This window comes from Wyeomyia smithii, chromosome 2, assembly GCF_029784165.1.
Source record: "Wyeomyia smithii strain HCP4-BCI-WySm-NY-G18 chromosome 2, ASM2978416v1, whole genome shotgun sequence".
Classification (NCBI taxonomy): domain Eukaryota; kingdom Metazoa; phylum Arthropoda; class Insecta; order Diptera; family Culicidae; genus Wyeomyia; species Wyeomyia smithii.
The window spans coordinates 176850382-176871850 of NC_073695.1; the positions used below are offsets into that span (position 1 = coordinate 176850382).

At 38.6% G+C, this 21469-nt stretch overlaps 3 protein-coding genes across 3 annotated transcripts in view; all 3 read right to left on the reverse strand.

The window, feature by feature from the left end:
- The window catches only part of LOC129724241 (uncharacterized), a 273777-nt gene extending 267329 nt beyond the window's left edge, over positions 1–6448 (reverse strand). Inside the window, exons 1-2 of the mRNA XM_055678962.1 lie at positions 6080–6448; positions 3502–5278 (exon numbers count right to left, since the gene is read on the reverse strand). Coding sequence (XP_055534937.1) covers positions 3502–4785 — 1284 coding nt within the window. The 5' untranslated portion in view covers positions 4786–5278; positions 6080–6448. The remainder of the gene's footprint in view (positions 1–3501; positions 5279–6079) is intronic.
- Positions 6449–17090: 10642 nt separating this feature from the next.
- LOC129724243 (uncharacterized) lies at positions 17091–19381 on the reverse strand. Its single transcript, XM_055678967.1, has 3 exons — positions 19184–19381; positions 18572–19125; positions 17091–17594 (listed from the first exon to the last, which is right to left on the reverse strand). Exons 1-3 carry the CDS (start codon positions 19191–19193, stop codon positions 17445–17447), a joined length of 714 nt encoding a protein of 237 aa, XP_055534942.1. The 5' UTR covers positions 19194–19381; the 3' UTR covers positions 17091–17444.
- A 644-nt stretch (positions 19382–20025) lies between these two features.
- LOC129720227 (uncharacterized) lies at positions 20026–20853 on the reverse strand. The gene has a single exon (XM_055671677.1). It carries the CDS (start codon positions 20851–20853, stop codon positions 20026–20028), a length of 828 nt encoding a protein of 275 aa, XP_055527652.1.
- Between the last annotated feature and the right edge of the window lie 616 nt (positions 20854–21469).

Below are 21469 nucleotides of genomic sequence, written 5' to 3' on the forward strand. Positions count from 1 at the left end.
TTTGATTCTGATGAAGCTTTGTATATGTTTTCGACTGAAGCACACATGACGTTACACAGGTATTTAAACCAGTGACTCCAGTTTAATTTAAAAAAAAACGGCCCATATGTTGTAAGAGGTTAAATTTTTGAAAAGCTTAGCTTTGGAGATATTTGAGCCTTCAAGACTCAAATGTCTACTAAAACTTTAGATGAGTTATGGTAAATTGATTTTCACAACGGTAAAAAAATTCAAAAAATTTAGTTATGGTGTAATTGAGAAACTTTTAGGTTTTGCAACAAGTCAATGAAGCATTTTCTTCAATTTTTTTTTTTTGAAAAACAAATTTTTGTACATTTTTGAAACCATTTTTTCATATGAACCAGAAAACACTAACTTATTTTATGTGCATCTTTTACACATGTTTTTCGTGTTTTAACGCCAGGATCTTGAAATGTTTAAGAGGAGCATTTAATTACCAACAACAAAACTGCTACTAGCAACTGTCGTATACACGCAAAACTTTTCCTTATTACTTCAGAAGCAATAGCGCCAAATTGTCTTTTAGGTAACAAACCTATTACTTAAAAGGCAATAAAATTCTTCTCCAGTCAAGTAACAACACATACTGTCATATATTAAGCACGTGTTACGGGAGTACGACTATCTAATAATGGTCGTTTCAACCACATGCAAGATTTTTTCTGTCAAAAACTGCTCCCTTTCCATCTCAAGTAAAAAAAATCACACACCGTCGCATATGTTGCACATGTTACAAATTTCTTCAATCTCCAATTCATCCGGTGAGCGTGTATTAGTTCGCTCGTTGTATGCATACGGATTAGAGAAAGAATATGACAAGAGCTGCCAAGCAGCATTTTCCCCGTCATAGAGTATGCAAACGTTGATGATTTCAAAGACTTGAAATGCGACTTGAAATGACATCACGATCTGTAAACTGCGTTAGAGAAAAACAAAAACATTCGCTTTCTTGCAAGCTATCCAAAACACATACTCATTGTTTCATGGAAACTCATTTGCACCTGTTTGAAAATACAATACTCGAGCCCATCCAGAACAATATTCGCAACTTCGGCAACTCTGTTCAGACAGTATAACATATTTTCATTTCAAGTAAACACTGGGGGGCGAAACGAAAGTGTTTCTAATTAGACATTTGAGGTTGACGGGCGAGATTCTCATTATGTGTGGATGAAGGGGACAAAAATTAATCTGATCGTTGTAACAAAACAAATGCAGCGAGTGAAATCTTGCTAACACATGCATTGCGGTGCTTGGCTGTATGTTCTCCTGCAGAAACACATACAAGCGTATGCCCGTCATAATTTTTGTTACTTTTCGGTTATTACTATTTGTGTATAACGCGCAGTCATGAGACACAATAAGTGATAAAAAATGCCCTAAAGTAATAAAATGTTCCCCGTTTGCGTTGGGTGTACCAACTCCTTTGTACGGCGCACGGTGCTCCCACAGACCGTTATTATAAAATAAAATGCACCAAAGAATCTGAGTACACCATTCGATTCGAGATGACGTCCAGAATCTGTGGTCAAAATTTCAAAATCATCGTACGGTACATTTTTGAGTAATGCCCTTTTGAAGGTCGTAAAGTACAAAAAAGTGATATAAAAACGACGATACACTTATTGTAAAGCACGTTTTCAACCATCATTTCATAAATTACTTCAAAAATAGTTTCTACACATTCAAAAGGTTATATTTCAAGACATTAATATTTGGTTAAAAGATTTTTTTGAAAATCCCACAGTGCACAGTGGTCTAAATTCGAAAAATTTGGATCGCTTTAGATTTGACTGTGAAAAATTGATTTTATGTACTCAATGTCTTCAGCAAAATTGTTTCATAGAACAAGGCCTTACTTTTAACGTTTTTAGTTTTTTGATCAATCCACCTAACAGTTAGATGAAAAAACTAATTTTTCTAATTTTCAATATATCAAATAGCTTTCTTCAGCAAAGTTGTTGGAAATTTCAAAAGAAACACAATTGCTGAATATTGCGATGTCCTACCTGTACGTTGGACACGACAAAATAGAGTTTTTTTGTGGAACACCTCTCCTCAAAATTAGTTTTTTGTCTATATTTTTTTCTGTAATGATCAAAACAATGCAAAATGTTCTAAGATTTCATTCATTCAACTAAGATTCTCTCAAGACTTTATAAAATTTATTGTTTTGACAATAATAGAAAAAGTTATATACAAAAAACTGATTCGAAAGAGAAGTGTTCTACAAAAACTCTTCTTCGTAGTGTCCAACGTACAGATAGGACATCGTAGTATTCAGCAATTGTTTAGTTTTTGAAATTTTCCACAACTTTGCTGAGGGAAGCTATCTGGTATATTGAAAATTAGAAAAAATATTTTTTTATCTTACTGTTAGGTGGATTGATCGAAAAACTAAAAACGCCAAAAGTAAGGCCTTGTTCTATGAAACAATTTTGCTGAAGACATTGAGTACATAAGATCAATTTTTCACAGTCAAATCTAGATGATCAAGATTTTTCGGGTTTAGACCACTGTGCACTGTGGGATTTTCAAATAAATCTTTTCACCAATTGTTAATGTCTTGAAATATAACCCTCAAAATGTGTAGAAACTATTTTGAATGTTATTTCATGAAATGGTGGTTGAAAACATGCTTTACAATAAGTATTTCGTCGTTTTTATATCACTTTTTTGTACTTTACGACCTTGAATGGCATTACTCAAAAATGTACCGTACGATGACTTTGAAATTTTGACCAGAGATTCTGGACGTCATAACAAATCGAAAGGTGTACTCAGATTCTTTGGTGCATTTTATTTTATAATAACGGTCTGTGGGAGCACCGTGCGGCGCCGTAAACCATAAACAAACTTTCGTCAACTCCGTCACCGCTACCAAAAGAAACCCCTGATGTTCCGCCGGTTATTTAAAGTTTATAAAGTTCAAAAAATTCATTAAGTTTATTAAACACCGGAATTTGTGAATCGTATACCTATGAAAAGAGTATTGGAAATATTTGCGTCTGATTTATTCTGGGCATTTTTTTGCTTAGTTACTTTTCAGAAACTAATAGAATAGGAAGAGTGCTATACTGTTGGAGTAGATATGCATTTTGAACTTTTAATTAAAAACACCCAGTTTATAATTCAGTGTATTTGATCTCATTGACGATATTTTGATTGGATTTGCACTTTCTGAATGCCTAGTTGGCAACTTGTATCATACGATTCTTCAATAACTGACAAAATGTCGAAAACAAAAGGGGTTTGACTCCCTAAAACTGAAAACACACTCCGCAAATAAATACAAGCGTTGTGTTTAAGCGTGTGAACAATGCGTTGCATTCATGTTGTAAATATTTGCAGCAATTGATTCCGCAAAGCCAAATCGATAACATTCCACTATTATCGAGTGAAGGCTTTAGGGAAATTATTTGCTAATTCCTCTGTTTCTACATTTCACTGCGGTCGACTGCAATTGCAATGACTTCTTACCTGTTCGATGGGTTTCTTAGATTCCAGTAAGTATTCAACCGCGTCGCTCCATGATCTCGATCGTTTCAAACTTTCGCTCCGACTTACGTAGCCTACACTAACACTGTGCCGTTGGTTTTGCTGATTTTCATTTTTCAAACTTTCTTCTCCATCGATCATGCCACTATCACAAACATCGGCCAATACGGGTGAATCGATTTCATCGGAGGATCGTTTCACTGCACTTACTGGTAATTGATCCAGGCTGTCCAAATTTAGTGCGTCCACATCACGTTCCACATTTGCGCTCCAACGAAACGATTTACGGTTCACTTCACTGAGAAACTTAAGTTTTTCATCGTCGATACTGTTACGATACAGATTTTTGTCCAAGTCAAAATTACTATCGAAATCGAAACTTTTTCTCACCAAAGTTTTTCGTCGAAGATCATGATTGCTTTTCTGTCGCCGTCGGATTACAGGTGGATTGGCGGCTTCTGCAATGGGAAACTCGACTGCTGGAGTCGGTGGCTGAGTCAGCGATAAATCCCGCTGGCTTATGCTGAATTTTCGTTCCAAATGGGCTTCGTATTGGTTAAACTGGTCATAATCCACGAAGCTCAAATCGTCATAACTAACCATGAAATCTTCCTGACGAAGGTTTTGTAATGAAGTGTTCCATTTAGCTGGAAGCTTTGGCTTCTTGTCCGAGCGAAAGCTTATCTTACGTCGAAATGACGCCAGGATGCTGTTCGAGCGTTCAAGCTTCGGTGGGTCCACTGGGATTGGGGCTACATTCTTTTCCATTTCCTCGTTGCTCTCGTTGTGCTCTAGAATAGCATCCTCGTGAACCCTGCCAAGGTTCGACTCGTTCATACTTCTTCGATAGTTTTTCTTCAGTTGGATTGAGGAAAGACTTAAACTTCGTGTGAACTGATATGGTTGGCCTGATGTTTCACTGGGAGCCGCTAAAGACTCTCGACTTCCACTTAGTTTATTGTAGATTTGTGACAGCTTGCGGGTAATCGAAAAACTATTGGAACGCTCAAACTTGGGTGGAGGCTCCGAAATTTGAACCTTTTTATTCTCAGCGGGTTTCGTGTCCAGGTTGCGCCCTGAATCAACTTTGGCGTGGACGTCTTTGAATTTTCCATTCTTTTGATTGCGTGTACTAGATTTACTTCGGGAAGACTCTGATGATTTAATCACCGGGTTATTAGAATCCAGAGTAGTAGGATTAAGCGATGGTGCTTTTGTCGCTTTAGGACCGGATTTTCGTTGAGTTTTACTCTTCGAACGATTCATGGTCACTGTGTTATTTTTGCTTTTGATTACACTGTTTCTAACTAAATCTACAGCAAACACCACAAAGAAATTCCAGACGCCGATGTAAACGTTGAACACTGAATTAGCTGAAAAGTTTTCTTATCATACTACTGCCATTATAACGAGATACGCTCAAAAAACGACAAAAACAACGGGAGAAGAAACAACATGTCACTTGTGCGCGGTGGAGGAGAGCTTACAGTTTCTCGCGCGATTTCGCGTTGACCGCCGTGGTCGTAGTACTAACAGGTATGTATCTGTTCTATGCGATACTAAGCAGCACTGTGAGACCGATGGGGGTGTGTGTACGAAGCGGGTGGTGTTGAAGGGTGGGAAGGCTTTTTGCCTTTTACACACTGGTTGGAACTGTTCACTTGCCGGTTTCAGTCGCGTTTGCACGCGTGTAGTTTGTTTATCGCGGTAACTCTTTTTTATTATTCCCTGTTGCTGCTGGAGCCGCTGTTACCTTCAACTGTTTGTCCAGAGAAGTGTGATATCGCAATCAGACCGTTTGGAATTGGAAAGATAAAACACTTGAAGGTGTCATATAATTGCTTCCCGGGAAATGGTTCTTAAAATGTGAAGAGATAGAAAGTGTAAGGGAAGACTTGTTTTGAGTGAATATCGTATACTCTCCCGTCGAAGTGTTTTTTTTTAAATACCACATTTTTTCCAGTATAAGAAATTGTATGTATCTGCCATGCCTTTATTGTTTCAAGTTGCAAAATATAGTTGGGTTTTGATAAAAAACTAGAAGAAAGGTAAAAACTGTCAAGTTAGTTCTATTATCAAAAGGTCTATTTCTATTCTCGAAAATTTTTTTTTTATTGGAAAAGAAAGAGAGAGAGCCTTGATATATTCTTGCTTGTTTCAGCATCTTTTATTCCAATAGGTTGAAAAAAAAAACACGCCATTGCTACATCGTTTATTTGCGACCTAATTAGGAACATCCGTAATGAATGTCTTGCAGAATCCAATGTACGGATTGGGTTCGAATATAAACTTACAGTTACATAATTTGGTGAGAGATTGATGATTCACACAGTGCCAGTCCTCATCATAATTTAGAACTTTGAGTTAGAGAGTTAGTCTTAACAGCATGGTTTAGATTTTCAATGTAGAGTCTACTGATAAATGTTATTAAAAACTTCTGCCAGGTTTTAATTTTAATATTGCATTCATGATAAATCATCAAAAAACACCTTTATTCGTGGAATATTTATGTTTTTAATCATTTTACAATAAACTCAACTTTGCCTAACACACCACATACTTTTGGGACAGAGTTGCCATTAGTAAACACAATTTTAAGAACCATTTCCATTTTGAACCGCCACACTCAAACTTCTTATCACCATTAGCCTAATTCACAGTAAAACATGAATTCGCAGGACTAACACACTTAATTTATCTCTCTCGCTGTCATCGAATAGCACTTTTCGTCCAAAACAATCAATCTGTTTTGAAATGTAGTTGATTTGGACTGACACTACACGATACAAAGTACGCCCAAGCCGCCACCGAATCAGCACTGCTAGTTGCACCAGAAAGGTATACCATCGCTATTATCGGTGTCTTATCGGAGCCAACAGAACTGATAAACATCAAAACAAAACAAAGCATCGATAGATCACTCGATTCCAAGAAACCGACAGCAGTGACAGCAAATGACAGCACGCCGCGCGAACGTAAAACTTACATTCGATGCATCTCGTGATGATGATGCTGAATCACACGAACCGGCCTTGCGATCCCACCCTCGCGCACACTACAGTAACTGGTCCACGAGACACACACTGAGCTGCTGTTCCGCAGCAGACTGGAATGGGCACACTTACACCTAGCTACCGGTAGGTACAGAACAGCTGATCATCGCTGACGGAATTTCGGTTTCTGTTAGGTCATTATTGCTTGTCAACACAAGTGCTTCGACATGCGACTCTCACGTTGGTCGCGTTAAGCCATTCGTGGTAGTAAATGCCTTCGTGTGTCAAGTATTCTGATGTATATTTTTTTGTTCTTTTTTGAAGTATTCTGCGACTTTTTCTTTTTCTGTTCGCTTTTTAAAACATGCGTTGATACATTCTATCGTCCAAATCCTTCCAGCAGAATTCAATTTCACTGTAATATCAGTTTTTATATGATATCATGTTTTGAAATAGACATTGGGGTGCCTTCGGTTGAGTTCGAAATTAAAGGAATGTTGCACGGAAACCGAAAGTACTCTGCCGGCAGTATCAATGCAGTACCGTTAATCGGTCAAAAGTTTACGCGGATAGGATGGAAAAAGCTTCAGTCCGCAGTTGAAATACAAAAAACTTTTCGTGAGCTTCCTGTGCTTTTCTACTGAACTTCGAAGCTTTTATGTGCCTACCTTTGTGATAAGACATTGATTACACTGGTCAACGGAGAATTAGTAATAGTGATTTGCGATTAAAGCGCAACTAGCAAATTGTAAACATTGCAAATATAAACTGATAATGAAGAGAAGCTGTTTTTGTTAGCCTATTTAATGAATAGTTCACTTTTGAGCACGAGATAAGTAAAGGTGTTTGACACTTGCAAAATCAGCTTAATTTGTACGTGTTTTTGACGTTGACTAACGTCTATATCGAAGTTAGGCCCCTGAATTTAAAAATCTAGTAATTCAACCAGGGAAAACCAGAGAAAAGTGGTCAGGTTTTGAGCGCTTATTTTGCAGTCATCTATAATCAGGTTTTCGAGGTTTTGGCATCAATCGATCAGAAATTCTTTTACGGTTAAATTTATGTAACAAAAACAAACTATTGTTTGAGATACACTATTGAAAAATTGGTAATTAATATCGATTGTCTAAATCATACCGCGCAGCCAATCACTACCTCTCTTCCCAAGCACAGTCGACACTAACGGATACAATCGATCTGACTTTGTTGTTATTGTTGTTGTCACTTTCTGTTTCCGATGTTTATGCTGCTGCTAGCGGAAAATACCTTGCAAATATGCATCTTTTTGTTGGTGTTTATTTTACGACAGCGGCCGGCGCCCCATCATTCTGTTTCCAAAACCGCACCAGTGACATGCGGACGCTAGGTGATAGCAGCTGAAAGGAGGAAATACAAAATAGTACCGGTCATCTCGTGCCGGTTTCACCCGTAATGCTGGTGGCTTTAGTAGTAAATGGCTACTGCAAAACACTTAAATGGCTGGAATTCTGGACGGACTAACCAGGAAACTATAATCGGCAACTGGCACCTTTTGGTGCCTCGAAATTTTGGTACAGAAGCGGCTAATTGAATTTTCTGTTTTACCAAATGCTGCTGCTAGCGGAAAAAAACCTTGCAAAAATGCATGTTTGTGTTGGTGTTAATATTACGACAGCGGCCGGCGCAGCTTTCAAGAAACATTTGTCTCTGCCATTTCATCATCTATGTAGCCCATCCCTCTTTCTATTTATCTGACGAAGCCTTGGTATAAAACGTATCGTTCGAACATTTCACCCCATCAGTTTCATTATTAAACCGTACCGGATACATACGGACGCTCGGTGTTAGCAGCTAAAAGGAGGAAAAACAAAATAGTACCGGTCATCTCGTGCCGGTTTGATCCGTGATGCTGGTGGCTACTGCAAAGTACTAAAATGGCTGGAATTCTGGACGGAAACCAGTAAACAAGAAATCGGCAACTGGCACCTTTTGGTGCCTCGCAGTTTTATAATAGAAGCGGTTAGTTGAATTTTATGTTTTACAATTGCTGTTGCTAGCGGAAAAAAAACCTTGCAAAAATGCATGTTCATGTTGATGTTAATTTCACGACAGCGCTAGGTGTTAGCAGCTGAAAGGAGGAAATACAAAATAGTACCGGTCATCTCGTGCCGGTTTCACCCGTTATGCTGGTGGCTTTTAGTAGATTAACCAGAAAACAACAATGTAATCGGCAACTGGCACCTTTTGGTGCCTCTAAATTATGTTACAGAAGCGGCAAATTGAATTTTCTGTTTTACCAAATGATGCTGCTAGCGGAAAAAATCTTGCAAAAATGCATGTTTGTGTTGGTGTTAATATTATGACAGCGGCCGGCGCAGCTTTCAAGAAACATTTGTCTCTTCCATTCCATAATTTGCGTAGCCCATCCCTCTTTTAATTTATCTGACGAAGCCTTGGTATAAAACGTACCGTTCGAACATTTCACCCCATCAGTTTCATTACTAAACCGTACCGGCTACATACGGACGCTATCTTGAAAGAATTCTGGACGGACTGACCAAAAGCATGGATATATTCGGCACCTGGCCCCTTTTGGTGCCTCGAAATTTTGTTACAGAAGCGGCTAATTGAATTTTCTGTTTTATTACAAAATGCTGCTGCTGGGGGAAAAAACCTTGCAAATATGCATCTTTTTGTTGGTGTTAATTTTACGACAGCGGCCGGCGCCCCATCATTCTGATTCCAAAACCGCACCAGTGACATGCGGACGCTAGGTGATAGCAGCTGAAAGGAGGAAATACAAAATAGTACCGGTCATCTCGTGCCGGTTTCACCCGTAATGCTGGTGGCTTTAGTAGTAAATGGCTACTGCAAAACACTTAAATGGCTGGAATTCTGGACGGACTAACCAGGAAACTATAATCGGCAACTGGCACCTTTTGGTGCCTCGAAATTTTGGTACAGAAGCGGCTAATTGAATTTTCTGTTTTACCAAATGATGCTGCTAGCGGAAAAAACCTTGCAAAAATGCATGTTTGTGTTGGTGTTAATATTATGACAGCGGCCGGCGCAGCTTTCAAGAAACATTTGTCTCTTCCATTCCATAATTTGCGTAGCCCATCCCTCTTTTAATTTATCTGACGAAGCCTTGGTATAAAACGTATCGTTCGAACATTTCACCCCATCAGTTTCATTATTAAACCGTACCGGATACATACGGACGCTCGGAGGAAAAACAAAATAGTACCGGTCATCTCGTGCCGGTTTGATCCGTGATGCTGGTGGCTACTGCAAAGTACTAAAATGGCTGGAATTCTGGACGGAAACCAGTAAACAAGAAATCGGCAACTGGCACCTTTTGGTGCCTCGCAGTTTTATAATAGAAGCAGTTAGTTGAATTTTATGTTTTACAATTGCTGTTGCTAGCGGAAAAAAAACCTTGCAAAAATGCATGTTCATGTTGATGTTAATTTCACGACAGCGCTAGGTGTTAGCAGCTGAAAGGAGGAAATACAAAATAGTACCGGTCATCTCGTGCCGGTTTCACCCGTAATGCTGGTGGCTTTAGTAGTAAATGGCTACTGCAAAACACTTAAATGGCTGGAATTCTGGACGGACTAACCAGGAAACTATAATCGGCAACTGGCACCTTTTGGTGCCTCGAAATTTTGGTACAGAAGCGGCTAATTGAATTTTCTGTTTTACCAAATGCTGCTGCTAGCGGAAAAAAACCTTGCAAAAATGCATGTTTGTGTTGGTGTTAATATTACGACAGCGGCCGGCGCAGCTTTCAAGAAACATTTGTCTCTGCCATTTCATCATCTATGTAGCCCATCCCTCTTTCTATTTATCTGACGAAGCCTTGGTATAAAACGTATCGTTCGAACATTTCACCCCATCAGTTTCATTATTAAACCGTACCGGATACATACGGACGCTCGGAGGAAAAACAAAATAGTACCGGTCATCTCGTGCCGGTTTGATCCGTGATGCTGGTGGCTACTGCAAAGTACTAAAATGGCTGGAATTCTGGACGGAAACCAGTAAACAAGAAATCGGCAACTGGCACCTTTTGGTGCCTCGCAGTTTTATAATAGAAGCGGTTAGTTGAATTTTATGTTTTACAATTGCTGTTGCTAGCGGAAAAAAAAACCTTGCAAAAATGCATGTTCATGTTGATGTTAATTTCACGACAGCGCTAGGTGTTAGCAGCTGAAAGGAGGAAAGACAAAATAGTACCGGTCATCTCGTGCCGGTTTCACCCGTTATGCTGGTGGCTGTTAGTAATAAATGGCTACTGCAAAATACTCAAATGGCTGGAATTCTGGACGAAAATAATCGGAAACTGGTACCTTTTGGAGCCTCGAAATTTTGTTACAGAAGTTTTGTAAAAGAAGCGTTGCAATTCCCTATACTATTTGCTTCAATGGAATATTTTTTTTTTTTAAGAATACGGTAGTCAACGTCATGCGGTCGTGTCTTGAATACCACCCTCCTACTTTTTTTACATTGTGTATACATCCACTGTGGAACAAATTTAATTGTTTTATCTGCTTATTTTCGTCATTAACCTTCAGAAATGTATGTTTTGCTATTGCGGTGTTGTTTGGATAGGTATGTGCTAAATTGTAATCATAGTTAGTCGTGAAATGGGACTTAGTAATAAAGCCAAAAAGCGCACCTCATACTACAACTCATGTAAATTTTTAAATGTGTTCCACGCGAGATACTATCATCAAATTACCATCGATAGTTCTAGCTCCATATATTTACATCTAAGCCGATGGTAAGCGGTTGAAGATGGTTACGTTTTCGTTTGAATTTTATGCTTTTCGCATAGCTTCATAAAAGGGTTGTGATACAATACACAATACAATGTCGCACGCTATCCTGGTGGTCTCGATCAACTAGATTAGTTGAGAAAATTCGTTATCGATATTGTTTTCGGCACATTTTGCATGTTGTAGGATAAGGGCTCGAAAAGATCCTCGACCTGATCGGGAATCGAACCCGACAACCCAACCGTTTGGAAAAGCTAACCGACCTACATCGAAAACCACAGAACCACGGGAACCAGAGGTTGTGTTACATTCAACTCAAATTTACAAATTTGTAGTTAAATATTCATCTATATTCGGAATTCGATATTTGTTGTTGAAATACGGGAGGTTTCTGAGAAAATAACAAACTTATTTAAAGTTTTTCAAAGGGTAGAAAAGGCAAACTTTTATTGCTTTGAGGACTCACTTGAAGAAACTCGATTGAGCTTGAATTTTGCATAAGAACTTTTTTTGAGAAGGCAAAACTTTTGAAAGCTGCCATTTTAAAATTCAATGGTCAAGGTGTTTCCTATATTTTCTATTGGCACCCTACTATTTATGCATATTAATATTACACAATAATGGGACTGCAAGAATATTGAAATAAGCTAAATAATGGCAGTCCCAGAAAAGCTTTTTATAGTATAAACAAACAATACCTCATTCTAGCGATGTCAGTAGTTTTCAAGAACAATATACCGAAAAATAGACCGCCTTTGTCATACAATTCGAACCACTGTGCATTAGGGAATATAAGAATTTGCAAGTACATTTTCAGATCTTAATCTAAATTAATGTGAATAACATTAAAATGAATACCAAAAATCGATGTAGAATAAGCCTTTCTTATAGTTTCTTAAAAACTGCGTTTTTCTTTTTGATCCATTTGAAATGAGCCTTAGAGCATTCTGACAACTACTTCTAAACAAACAAAAATATTTATTTTTAATTCCAAAGTGTCTTTTGTTTTGGGTAAAATATTCTAACGCCCTTCACTAAAAACTTGATTAAATAATTTTGTCGATTATTACAAAAGAAAGGATTCTTGCAATGAATTTTGTCACTCTTTTTAAAGCCAATGGTGTAATCAAATGGTTTGTTTACATTTTGTTAGTTGTGCCTTCATCGCGAGTCACTTCGGATATTGATATTTAATTCATGACATGCAGGGCCGGTGTTTCATGTGGGTAGTATGGGTAGTAGTAGCCACTCGGAAAATATCCATGTGGGCACTTACCCACACGGAACTATTGAACAAAACCAGAAAAAAGTACTGTTGCGAGCGACAGATTTTTTGATGGATATCGTTAAGCGGGAGGTTATAAATCTACAGACTTATGTACAGTTGTAACGTTACTCAGAGGGAAGGATTATTTTTTTTAATTGTTTCATGTACGATAGAGGTCTGAATTTCATTTACGATAGAGTTCTAAAGTTCAGTACTCGACTTTTCATGCATTCCTAAGAGATTTGCTATAAAAAAAAATCGATTTCTGAAACTCTTGTGCATTTTTAGGTTGTTCAAAAATGTAAGACTTTCACGACTGTAAGTGAAACCCTCTCAGAAGTTCGATTAAGCTCAAATTTTGGATGGAAACTTTTTTCGAGAAGACAAAATTGTTGAGTCCTAACGTTAGCATTGAAAAACATGCTCAAAAAAGGCCGATTTTTCATGAGTTTCCTTTTACACGCACTGACGAAACTACCCATGAAGCATCAATCATAGTAACCCATGAGTCAAAACAGTGAAGCTACTCCGTTCAGAAGTGTGCGCGATCGAAGAACGTTACCCCGTCGCGTCGAAAATAGACTTCGTACGGAAAAGGGACGCCGGTTACGCTTGTTCCAGTATCTACAACATCTTGGCACTGCTGGACTACAATTATAGCATCGAAAGAAAGACCGGTTCCGGACGGCCGACGACCCTGAAGCTCCAAAAAATGCTGAAGAGGAAAACCGAGGGGGAAGTGGCTACATCGCTGCGTACGCTTGATCGGCAGGTCAGTTCAACCGGCCAAACAGTGGAAAAGTACCAAGCGAACATGGACATCAGATAGCGGAAGTCCCGTTCATTGGTTTCGGAGATGCTCGATGGTTGAGTCGATTTTTCCGGCGAATCGCGACGTGATGATGGTGGTCCACGCCGAGACTTATCTCACCCTGGATGACAACAACTGGCAGAGCAGGAAATTCATTTCATACACCAAGTCCCCAAAGAAGGTGCTGATGTGGCTGACAATCAGCGAGAAGCTCCGTACTGGCCGTGAACGGGGAAATTTATAGTACAAAGTGCCTGCCAGAAGTTGCGTCGTTTATCAAGAAATACCGTAGAGGCGAAGACGCGGTGCTCTGGCCCGATCTGTCGGTCACTTCTCGAAGCAATCGTTGGAGGAGATGGAGCGGGTGAAAATCGATGCGGTACCCAGGTCGGCCAACCCACCTAACGTTCCCCAGCTGCATCCCATCCAGAGTTTCTGGACAAATCAGAAGCGTGAGACCTACCTCAACAATCTTGACGCTAAAATTGAGGAGGAATTGATAAATAGAACGAAGAAAGAACTCAAAAACATGCCTACACGCATGTCCACCATGGCGAATGTTCCGGTAAACTCTCGGAAAGCCACTCGCAAGGGCGTGGAATTACTTTTGCTAATGAGCCTATATAACTGCCTTCCATGGGAAGTTAATGGGAAACATGACTACTGAACGAAATTCAAAAATCTAATTTCTCTTAAACATTCCATTGGCACCCTATTGTCGACTTTTCGTAAAATATCGTTCAGGTATCAGAAGGTCAACAACTGGAAGAAGGTGATTTCGTGATGTAAAATAGCGCATAGTTCTTGAACTAGATTCCGACGTTGTAGCTGTACAGTAAAAGCAGAGACGTGCAAATATCAGCATTATACAGGCAAACTTCGATATAAGGTACATTTCGAAATTTGATTTGTACTTTATATCGAATTGTACCTTATATCGAATCATGAAACATTCTCAATAATAAAGCTTCAAACACTTTATTTTGTTGTCTTTTGTCTACGTATAGCTTATTTTGAAAATAGTATCCAACTATAAGTGTGAACCGACTTGTTTTGAATACAATTCAAATTACTTTTTTTTTTGCTTTTTTGGAGACTTTCAGCCGCGTCCAAAAAAGAGGTAGTCTAGAGCATAAAAAATTGAAAAAAAATTCAAGCCGTTATGTTATGTTTTTATTTAACATTTATTTACAAAAATACACATTTTTTATCGAAAATACGTCTTTTTTTCTTGTTGTTGTTTTTTTTTTAATTTTTGGTTCAATGAATAAGAACCATGAATATCTGCTTACGGATTGAGATCTTTTTCAATTATTTCTCCGTTCCTTGGGATTTGGAAACTTGCATTTTCCTCGTTGAATTTTAAAATGACCGTTTGAACTAACTTTTCATTACACATAAAAGTGGCCCATAAATGCACATTGCATAGTGGTTTGAAACGCGAAAAACGTGATCGTCAACCTTTTGAGTGTAAAAATGCTATAGTGTATTTGACAAATTTTGTTTATATCTTAAGGAGAAACTTTTGATGCAAATAGATTCTTGATTAATCTGCCTAAAAGTGAGATGATAATTTTATTTATTTTATTACTTATCAAATCAAAGTGAAATCTTTAGCAAAGTTGTAGGTAATTTCATGAAGAAAAACTTTGCTGAAGACACTTTGGTTCTATCTCATGAACATAGACCATATACAGGTAGTTTCATAAACGCAAATTCTCAAATTTTCTAAAAAAAAAAAACAAATACCAATAAACTTTTTGGGGTGTGATTTAAGAGGCCTACTATGTCCTAGACATTTTTTCATATTTGAGAAATACATTATTCTGCCGAACATACTTTAAGCATATTTTCAACTTTTTCCTAGATTCTATGACGTTTTTGATAAAAATGCTCTATTTTTAATCAAAACTTGTTTCAGCTGAGAGAGTGTTCAAGTGCGGTTTATGAAAGAAAAACTGGGTTTGGAACATTTTTTTGAGCATTGTTTTTTAAATTTCACACAGATTGTTCAGGGGTCAAACTTTAAGTTAATTATTTTATCAGCTTCCTCGTTCCCATCCACACTATATCATGTTTTCTCGGCAAAAATATTTTTTTTACCTTTTTTCAAACTTCCGCTGAGTGTAACGTAATTTATGGACACTCCCCAAATAATCAATAGTAAGCAGAAACGTTGACAAGATAACCAGTATGTTGTTTAAAGAAGTTTCCATACCAATTTTGGAGTTATTTGTAACATAATATAAATATGTACCTTGTATCGAGGTAAAATGTACCTTATATCGAGTGACGCTATATGAAGGTACCTTATAACGAGGGTACCTTATATCGAAGTTTGCCTGTAATCACAAAATAAGCTATTATGTCATTACTTCATAACTACAACATAGGATTACGCTCTTTTTCATTATTTTGAAAATATCATGTAAAATCGCGCGCGTTACACAGATATAATTGACTACCTTTCTTAAATTAATATATGACATGAAAAATAAAGGGTTTTTTTTTTTATTTACATACATACAGATGTATTATGCTGATGTATGTTATGAATATTGAGTTTTTGTGACACAATAAACTTTTAAGTAGTTCTGGACATACGTCGGATTACTCGGGAAAATTATGACAATTTTGACTGTCTTTGGACGTTGAAATTCCTAGCTGTTCTAGGACTTTTTCGGATTGGAAATTTTCTAGACTTCCCTAGGTGGGGACATCCTCATGAGTCTCATGTTAAGTTCACGGTTTACCTGTGCTTTGCTTGCTGAGTTCGGCGAGAATGGCCTTGTTGGGACTGTGGCAATTTAGCTGTGGGCTAGATTGGGTGTTGGCTTAATTCAGATGTGAATAATGTTCAATTGATTGAAAGAAGTAAAATAATTAGAACTAGGTAATCTTGGTCGTAGAACGGCTTAGAAATTTGTGTTTAAATTTTTTTTATTCAGTTATACTGCCGTTTAAGCATTGGAATACTATGGAGGATTTTATATCTGTATTGACAAAACCAGTCCGTTTTTTTTTGCTTTCTGGTTTAATTGAAGTAATAACTAATTATCTAATAGATAAATCGTCTACCTCAAATCTTTGTAGGGGTAAGAGGCGGGACCATCATCATCATCATCATCATCATCATCATCATCATCATCAATCGGAATGATTATTAATATAAAGAACCTACCATCACAAATAGTTATTTATAATTATAGCGTGTGGATAAGAACGAGAGAGTAAATCAAAGAACGAATATTCGTAATAAACCAACTTGACATTTCACCTTGCGTCAGGTTCAAATCTCTATGCATGTCATCACAGTAAAAGTTAAATCTCGGTAATTTTTACTAACTGAGAAGAATGAAAAGAAAACAGCATTCGCAATCAGGAGGGCAAGAAATATTTACGGCGGTGTGCCAACTCAAATTCATCGTCGGCGACGAATACAAAAGTGTCAACTCAGTAGTTTTTTTTTCAGTTCCACCTTTATTTGAAAGACTGCGCCGCCAAAACTGTTGCCCGATTTCAGACAGAGTTCCCAGTCTTCTTGATATGATGTTTTTTGCTAACGATCTCTCACGAGCCGAGACCTGAACCTACGACGACTGGCTTGTTAGGCCATCATCATTCCTCGAGACCAGCAGGGAGCCAGCTTTTCGGGAAACATAATTATTCAAATTTTCTTTATCAACAACCTTGTGTTTAGAATCAGTTTATTTCAATTATTCTAAAATGGCAGTTCTTTTCCAAGAATTAATGTGTTCTTTACAAAATGCAGGATATGTATTTTAAGAGTTAATAAATATAAATCAGGCAGCTAGACTTTGAATAATTGATAGGCATACAATTCTACTTAATCAAGCATTGATACGATTACTCGAAACACTAGACTCAGCTGCTGAGGGAAAAATTATTCACTTTGATTAACATTGAATCTGTGATGTTGGTCTATTCAAATCGTAGTATCAGAACATGTTCAAATGGGTCGCTATTTTAATATGTTAGTAACTAGGTTAATATGTTGTATAACGATATTATGGTTTATTGTAAACATTAATGGGAAACTAATAACATTCGGATCGGTGGTGTATGGCTCGTTTTTATTCAACGGTTGACGTCGTTGAGGATTCAGTGGTAGTAGTCTCAGCTTCGGTTGTAGTACCTGCAGCTTCGGTTAAAGTGGTTGCACCTTCGGTTGTGGTGTCTGCAGCGGCAGTAGTCGTAGTTCCGGCAGTGGTGGTTGTCGCATCCTAAAATAAATAAATCGTAAGAATAAGCTTCGTTGTTTACTGCAAAAGGGCACAAAATCTGCTAGAGATAATGCACACTGCGAAATTGATTTGCTATATTTTGAGGCGAAACATTTGGATGCATAAAATTTTCTCTAATCTTCTACTCAAAACTACATTGAGCAATATGTTACCACAAAACAAACTATCAAGAAATCTACACCAATTAGATATGGACCCCAAAATCATAACATGAAATCTGTGACTTTACTAGCGAATTAGAAAACCTTACCCATGAACCGTTTAGTTCTCTGTAACAGCAAGAAAACTCATCATACTCACGGAACTGAATTGCTGAGTTAATCTAGCAATGAACGGTACACCCTATCAATTTTACAGCAAAATTAGAATGTAATTTATAGCGGTCGTTATCGCAGAAGAACACTAAGATAAAGTATTTTTACGATAACTCATGTCTAGTACATTACATTTATATTACTATAATTTAGTTACACAAAAGATACACTTGGAATTCCGGTAAACATTCAGTGCATATGTCAATTTCAACACTAAAAACCGTCTTTTCATATTATGGAATCCGGTAGAAAATATTGTCAACATAAAAGAATCAATTTTAACACACAAAATCTCAGCAACATTAAATATGCTGCTAATTTGTATATCTGAGAAAAAGCGCTATTTTGTGGCCGTAAACTACCTGTTCAAAGCAAAGCAAAACCTTGGTGCTACATTCCGATTCGGAACTCGACCTTCTGTTTCTTATACACAGACTTCTCAGCCAACTGTTTAGTGTACAGGACAATTGCGGTGCTAGCGCTACGATCCTACTGACACTTACAGTACCTCCCGAGCCGAGACTCGAACCCACGACAACTGGCTTGTTAGACGAGCATCGTACCTCGAGACCAACTGGGATATATGTTGGGATATAAACTACCTGTTCATTTAAGGTAAAAAAACGCAATATCTAAACTTACCGCCTCGCAGGACCCTTTAACGCAGTCCAGCAAACCAGCGTCGAATATCGTATCTTCCGGACATTGGAACTGCACTGGTTCGAAGAATTCGTCGCAGATATAGTACACAGCACAGTTGAACGGATCCACGAAACCTTGTGGATGGCCTTGGGTCTTATCGCACTCGTTGTTAATGCAACCGGATTCTACTCCATCGATGCACATTCCCGCGGTACTATTGAACCGCAGCCCTTCACCGCACTCTCGAAGGAATGCCTCACCACCAACACACAGAATATATTGTTCACAAACTCCCTCCACAGGCAAGCGATGAATACCCGTGGAAGGACAATTATTAACCAGACACACATAACTTGCATCGCACTTCACTTCGGTTGGGTTGAAGTAATATCCGGCTGGACAGGAAACCTCATATGCAATCCCATTGTAGCAACTATAATACAATGAACAATTTGTGGGATGAGGTAAAAATCCGTTTTCCATCCCATTCTCGACGCAAACATTTGCAGCGCAAACACCGATCAAAATGCTGCTTATAAACAAAACTAGGGTTTCTGTAAAGATAAATATTTTAAGTCAACTGTTTTTTCAATCAAAAAAAAAAAAACTCACTTCGTAGCATTTTACAGTAACTGCTTCTTATTCCGAGAAATAATAATGACCGACTGTTTCCAAACGAAAATGATCTCTACTTCTAACTTATACCACCCAAAAAACTGCACCACGTTTCAATACATAATCTTATCAAGACCCTTCATGCTTAAATGATTGAAAAAAAAAAACGACTTCTGGTAGTCGTTATCGATAAAAAGAGTTCTGTGCGACAACTTTATAGGTACGTTTCTTATATCGAAATTATTTGGTTACGTTGCAACAACAGTTTTATAATAGTCGGGCAAAACAATTTGGAAGAGATAAGAGAACTTCTTCACAAGAAAAAGAACATTATTCAGGTCAATTGGGAGATCACGACAGTAACTTTATAATTAAATGAATCAACTAAATCTCTGAGTTGTATTTTGTAGAATATATAATAATTAGCGTATCAAATTTCCCTTGAACAGTGAAATTGTTGTTTGTGCCAATTGGCTGTATATTATTTTGACTATATATTAAGTTAATTGATAAGAAAATCCATGTGTGTAATTTAACCTCGATTCTCACCGTCAATCAATCTGCCGTACTATTACACTTATTTCCACTAGTAGTTAGGTTTATTTTAAGAAATGTAGTATTAAGCGAATAGTTGTAACGAATATAAATTTTTCCCTTCACCTGAATAATAATTTTAGCACAATTTTCAATATAAATCTTCCGATTAATTAGCTCTTCACGTTATAGTTAGCTAAATGTTTACGACTTGTATATCAGATTCGCTGACGTTTTGTCTTCTTCTCTCTTTCTCTTGGCGTACTACACTGTCATTATAACGTCTTCTCGGCATTTGTGATGTTCTATGGGGAGGTGCTTACAGATACTGGAGGCTCCGAAGACACTCCCCCCCAGTTCGCTGACTCCGCCTCTGAGTCAGCTAACTCTTCGTTTCCTTTCACGTCAAGCACTGCCACCTTCACGGCTGGTCTCTCATACACACCAGTTGCCGTTTTAATGGTTACGGTTCGTACCTGTCCATCGCGATTGACTACACCAATGACCCGTTCTTTCGGCCAGCAGTTCCTTGGGAGATCCGGGTCTGCGATAAGCACGATGTCGTTTCTTTTGATCGGAGGCACAGCTCGATGCCACTTGGTACGCCTGGTTATTTCCGGAAGATACTCCCGGAGCCATCTTTTCCAGAAGTGGTTGCCTATTTGCTGGGATAGATGCCAGCCACGATGTAAAGCTAATGAATTCACGTTCAAATCAGTCCATGGTTTGGATCCGTCTGAACTCCCCAGTAGCCAGTGGTTTGGAGTCAGTGCCGGGGCCGCGTCATTCTCTATAGGTACGTGGGTAAGCGGCCGTGCATTCAGGACGCCCTCGATTTCGGTTAACGCGTTTCTCAGCTCTTCCTCTGACGGACGGCGGGGCAAACGGAGTTCCGACAAGGTGCGTTTGACGGACTGCACGAGTCGTTCCCAACTTCCACCCATGTGGGGTGCTGCCGGCGGATTGAAACGCCAGGTGGTAATTGACGACACGAGCTCCTGAGCCATTCGATGTTTGTCTAACGCTAATAGTGCTTGCTTTAGTTCCCGCTCGGCACCAATGAAGTTCGTTCCCCTATCACTATAAAACACGGCTGGTGTGCCTCGGCGCACGATAAAGTTGCGTATCGCCATTATACATGAGTTAGTAGTTAGAAAGCTTGCCAGTTCCAAATAGACTGCACGAATCGTGAGACAAGTTAGAAGGACCCCCCATCTTTTCTCAACCCTTCTCCCAATAGCCACTTCCATCGGTCCGAAATAATCAATACCGGTGTGCGTAAACGGTCGAACAAACGCTGCTAGCCTGCAGCTAGGCAGATCTGCCATTGCTGGAAGATTCGGACGTGCGTCACGCAATTTACACCTTTGACAACCCGCCCTGATTTGAGCTTACAACCTACGGAGTCGGCTTATGCAATATTTTTGACAAATCTCGTTTATTACAGACTCGTGATTTCGGTGGTGGAACTTTGTGTGATAGTTTTCAACTAGTAGGTGCGTAACCGGGTGGTCACGGGGAAGAATGATGGGGTTGACGGTCTCCGCTACCAAGAATTTGCATGCTCCTGTTCTACCGTGCATTCGTAGCAGCCCTCGCTCATCAATGTATGGGTTAAGCTTGTACAGCGCACTTCGTTTAGGAATGTTCGCATAGTAGCGGTCACGTTCTAGTATCGTAAGCTCTTCGTTGAATTTATTTCGCTGCGCAGCGCGGAGGTTAAATTCTTCTGCGTGGCGGATCTCCTCG

Bases quoted from the DNA above. Each gene is read 5' to 3' on its own strand.
- LOC129724243 (XM_055678967.1), bottom strand. The intron at 17,595-18,571 runs GTAAGTTTAGAT...TATTTATTTTAG, and splicing joins TTAAAGGGTCCTGCGAGGCG to GATGCGACAACCACCACTGC.
- LOC129720227 (XM_055671677.1), bottom strand. From the start codon at position 20,853: ATGGCGATACGCAACTTTATCGTGCGCCGAGGCACACCAGCCGTGTTT.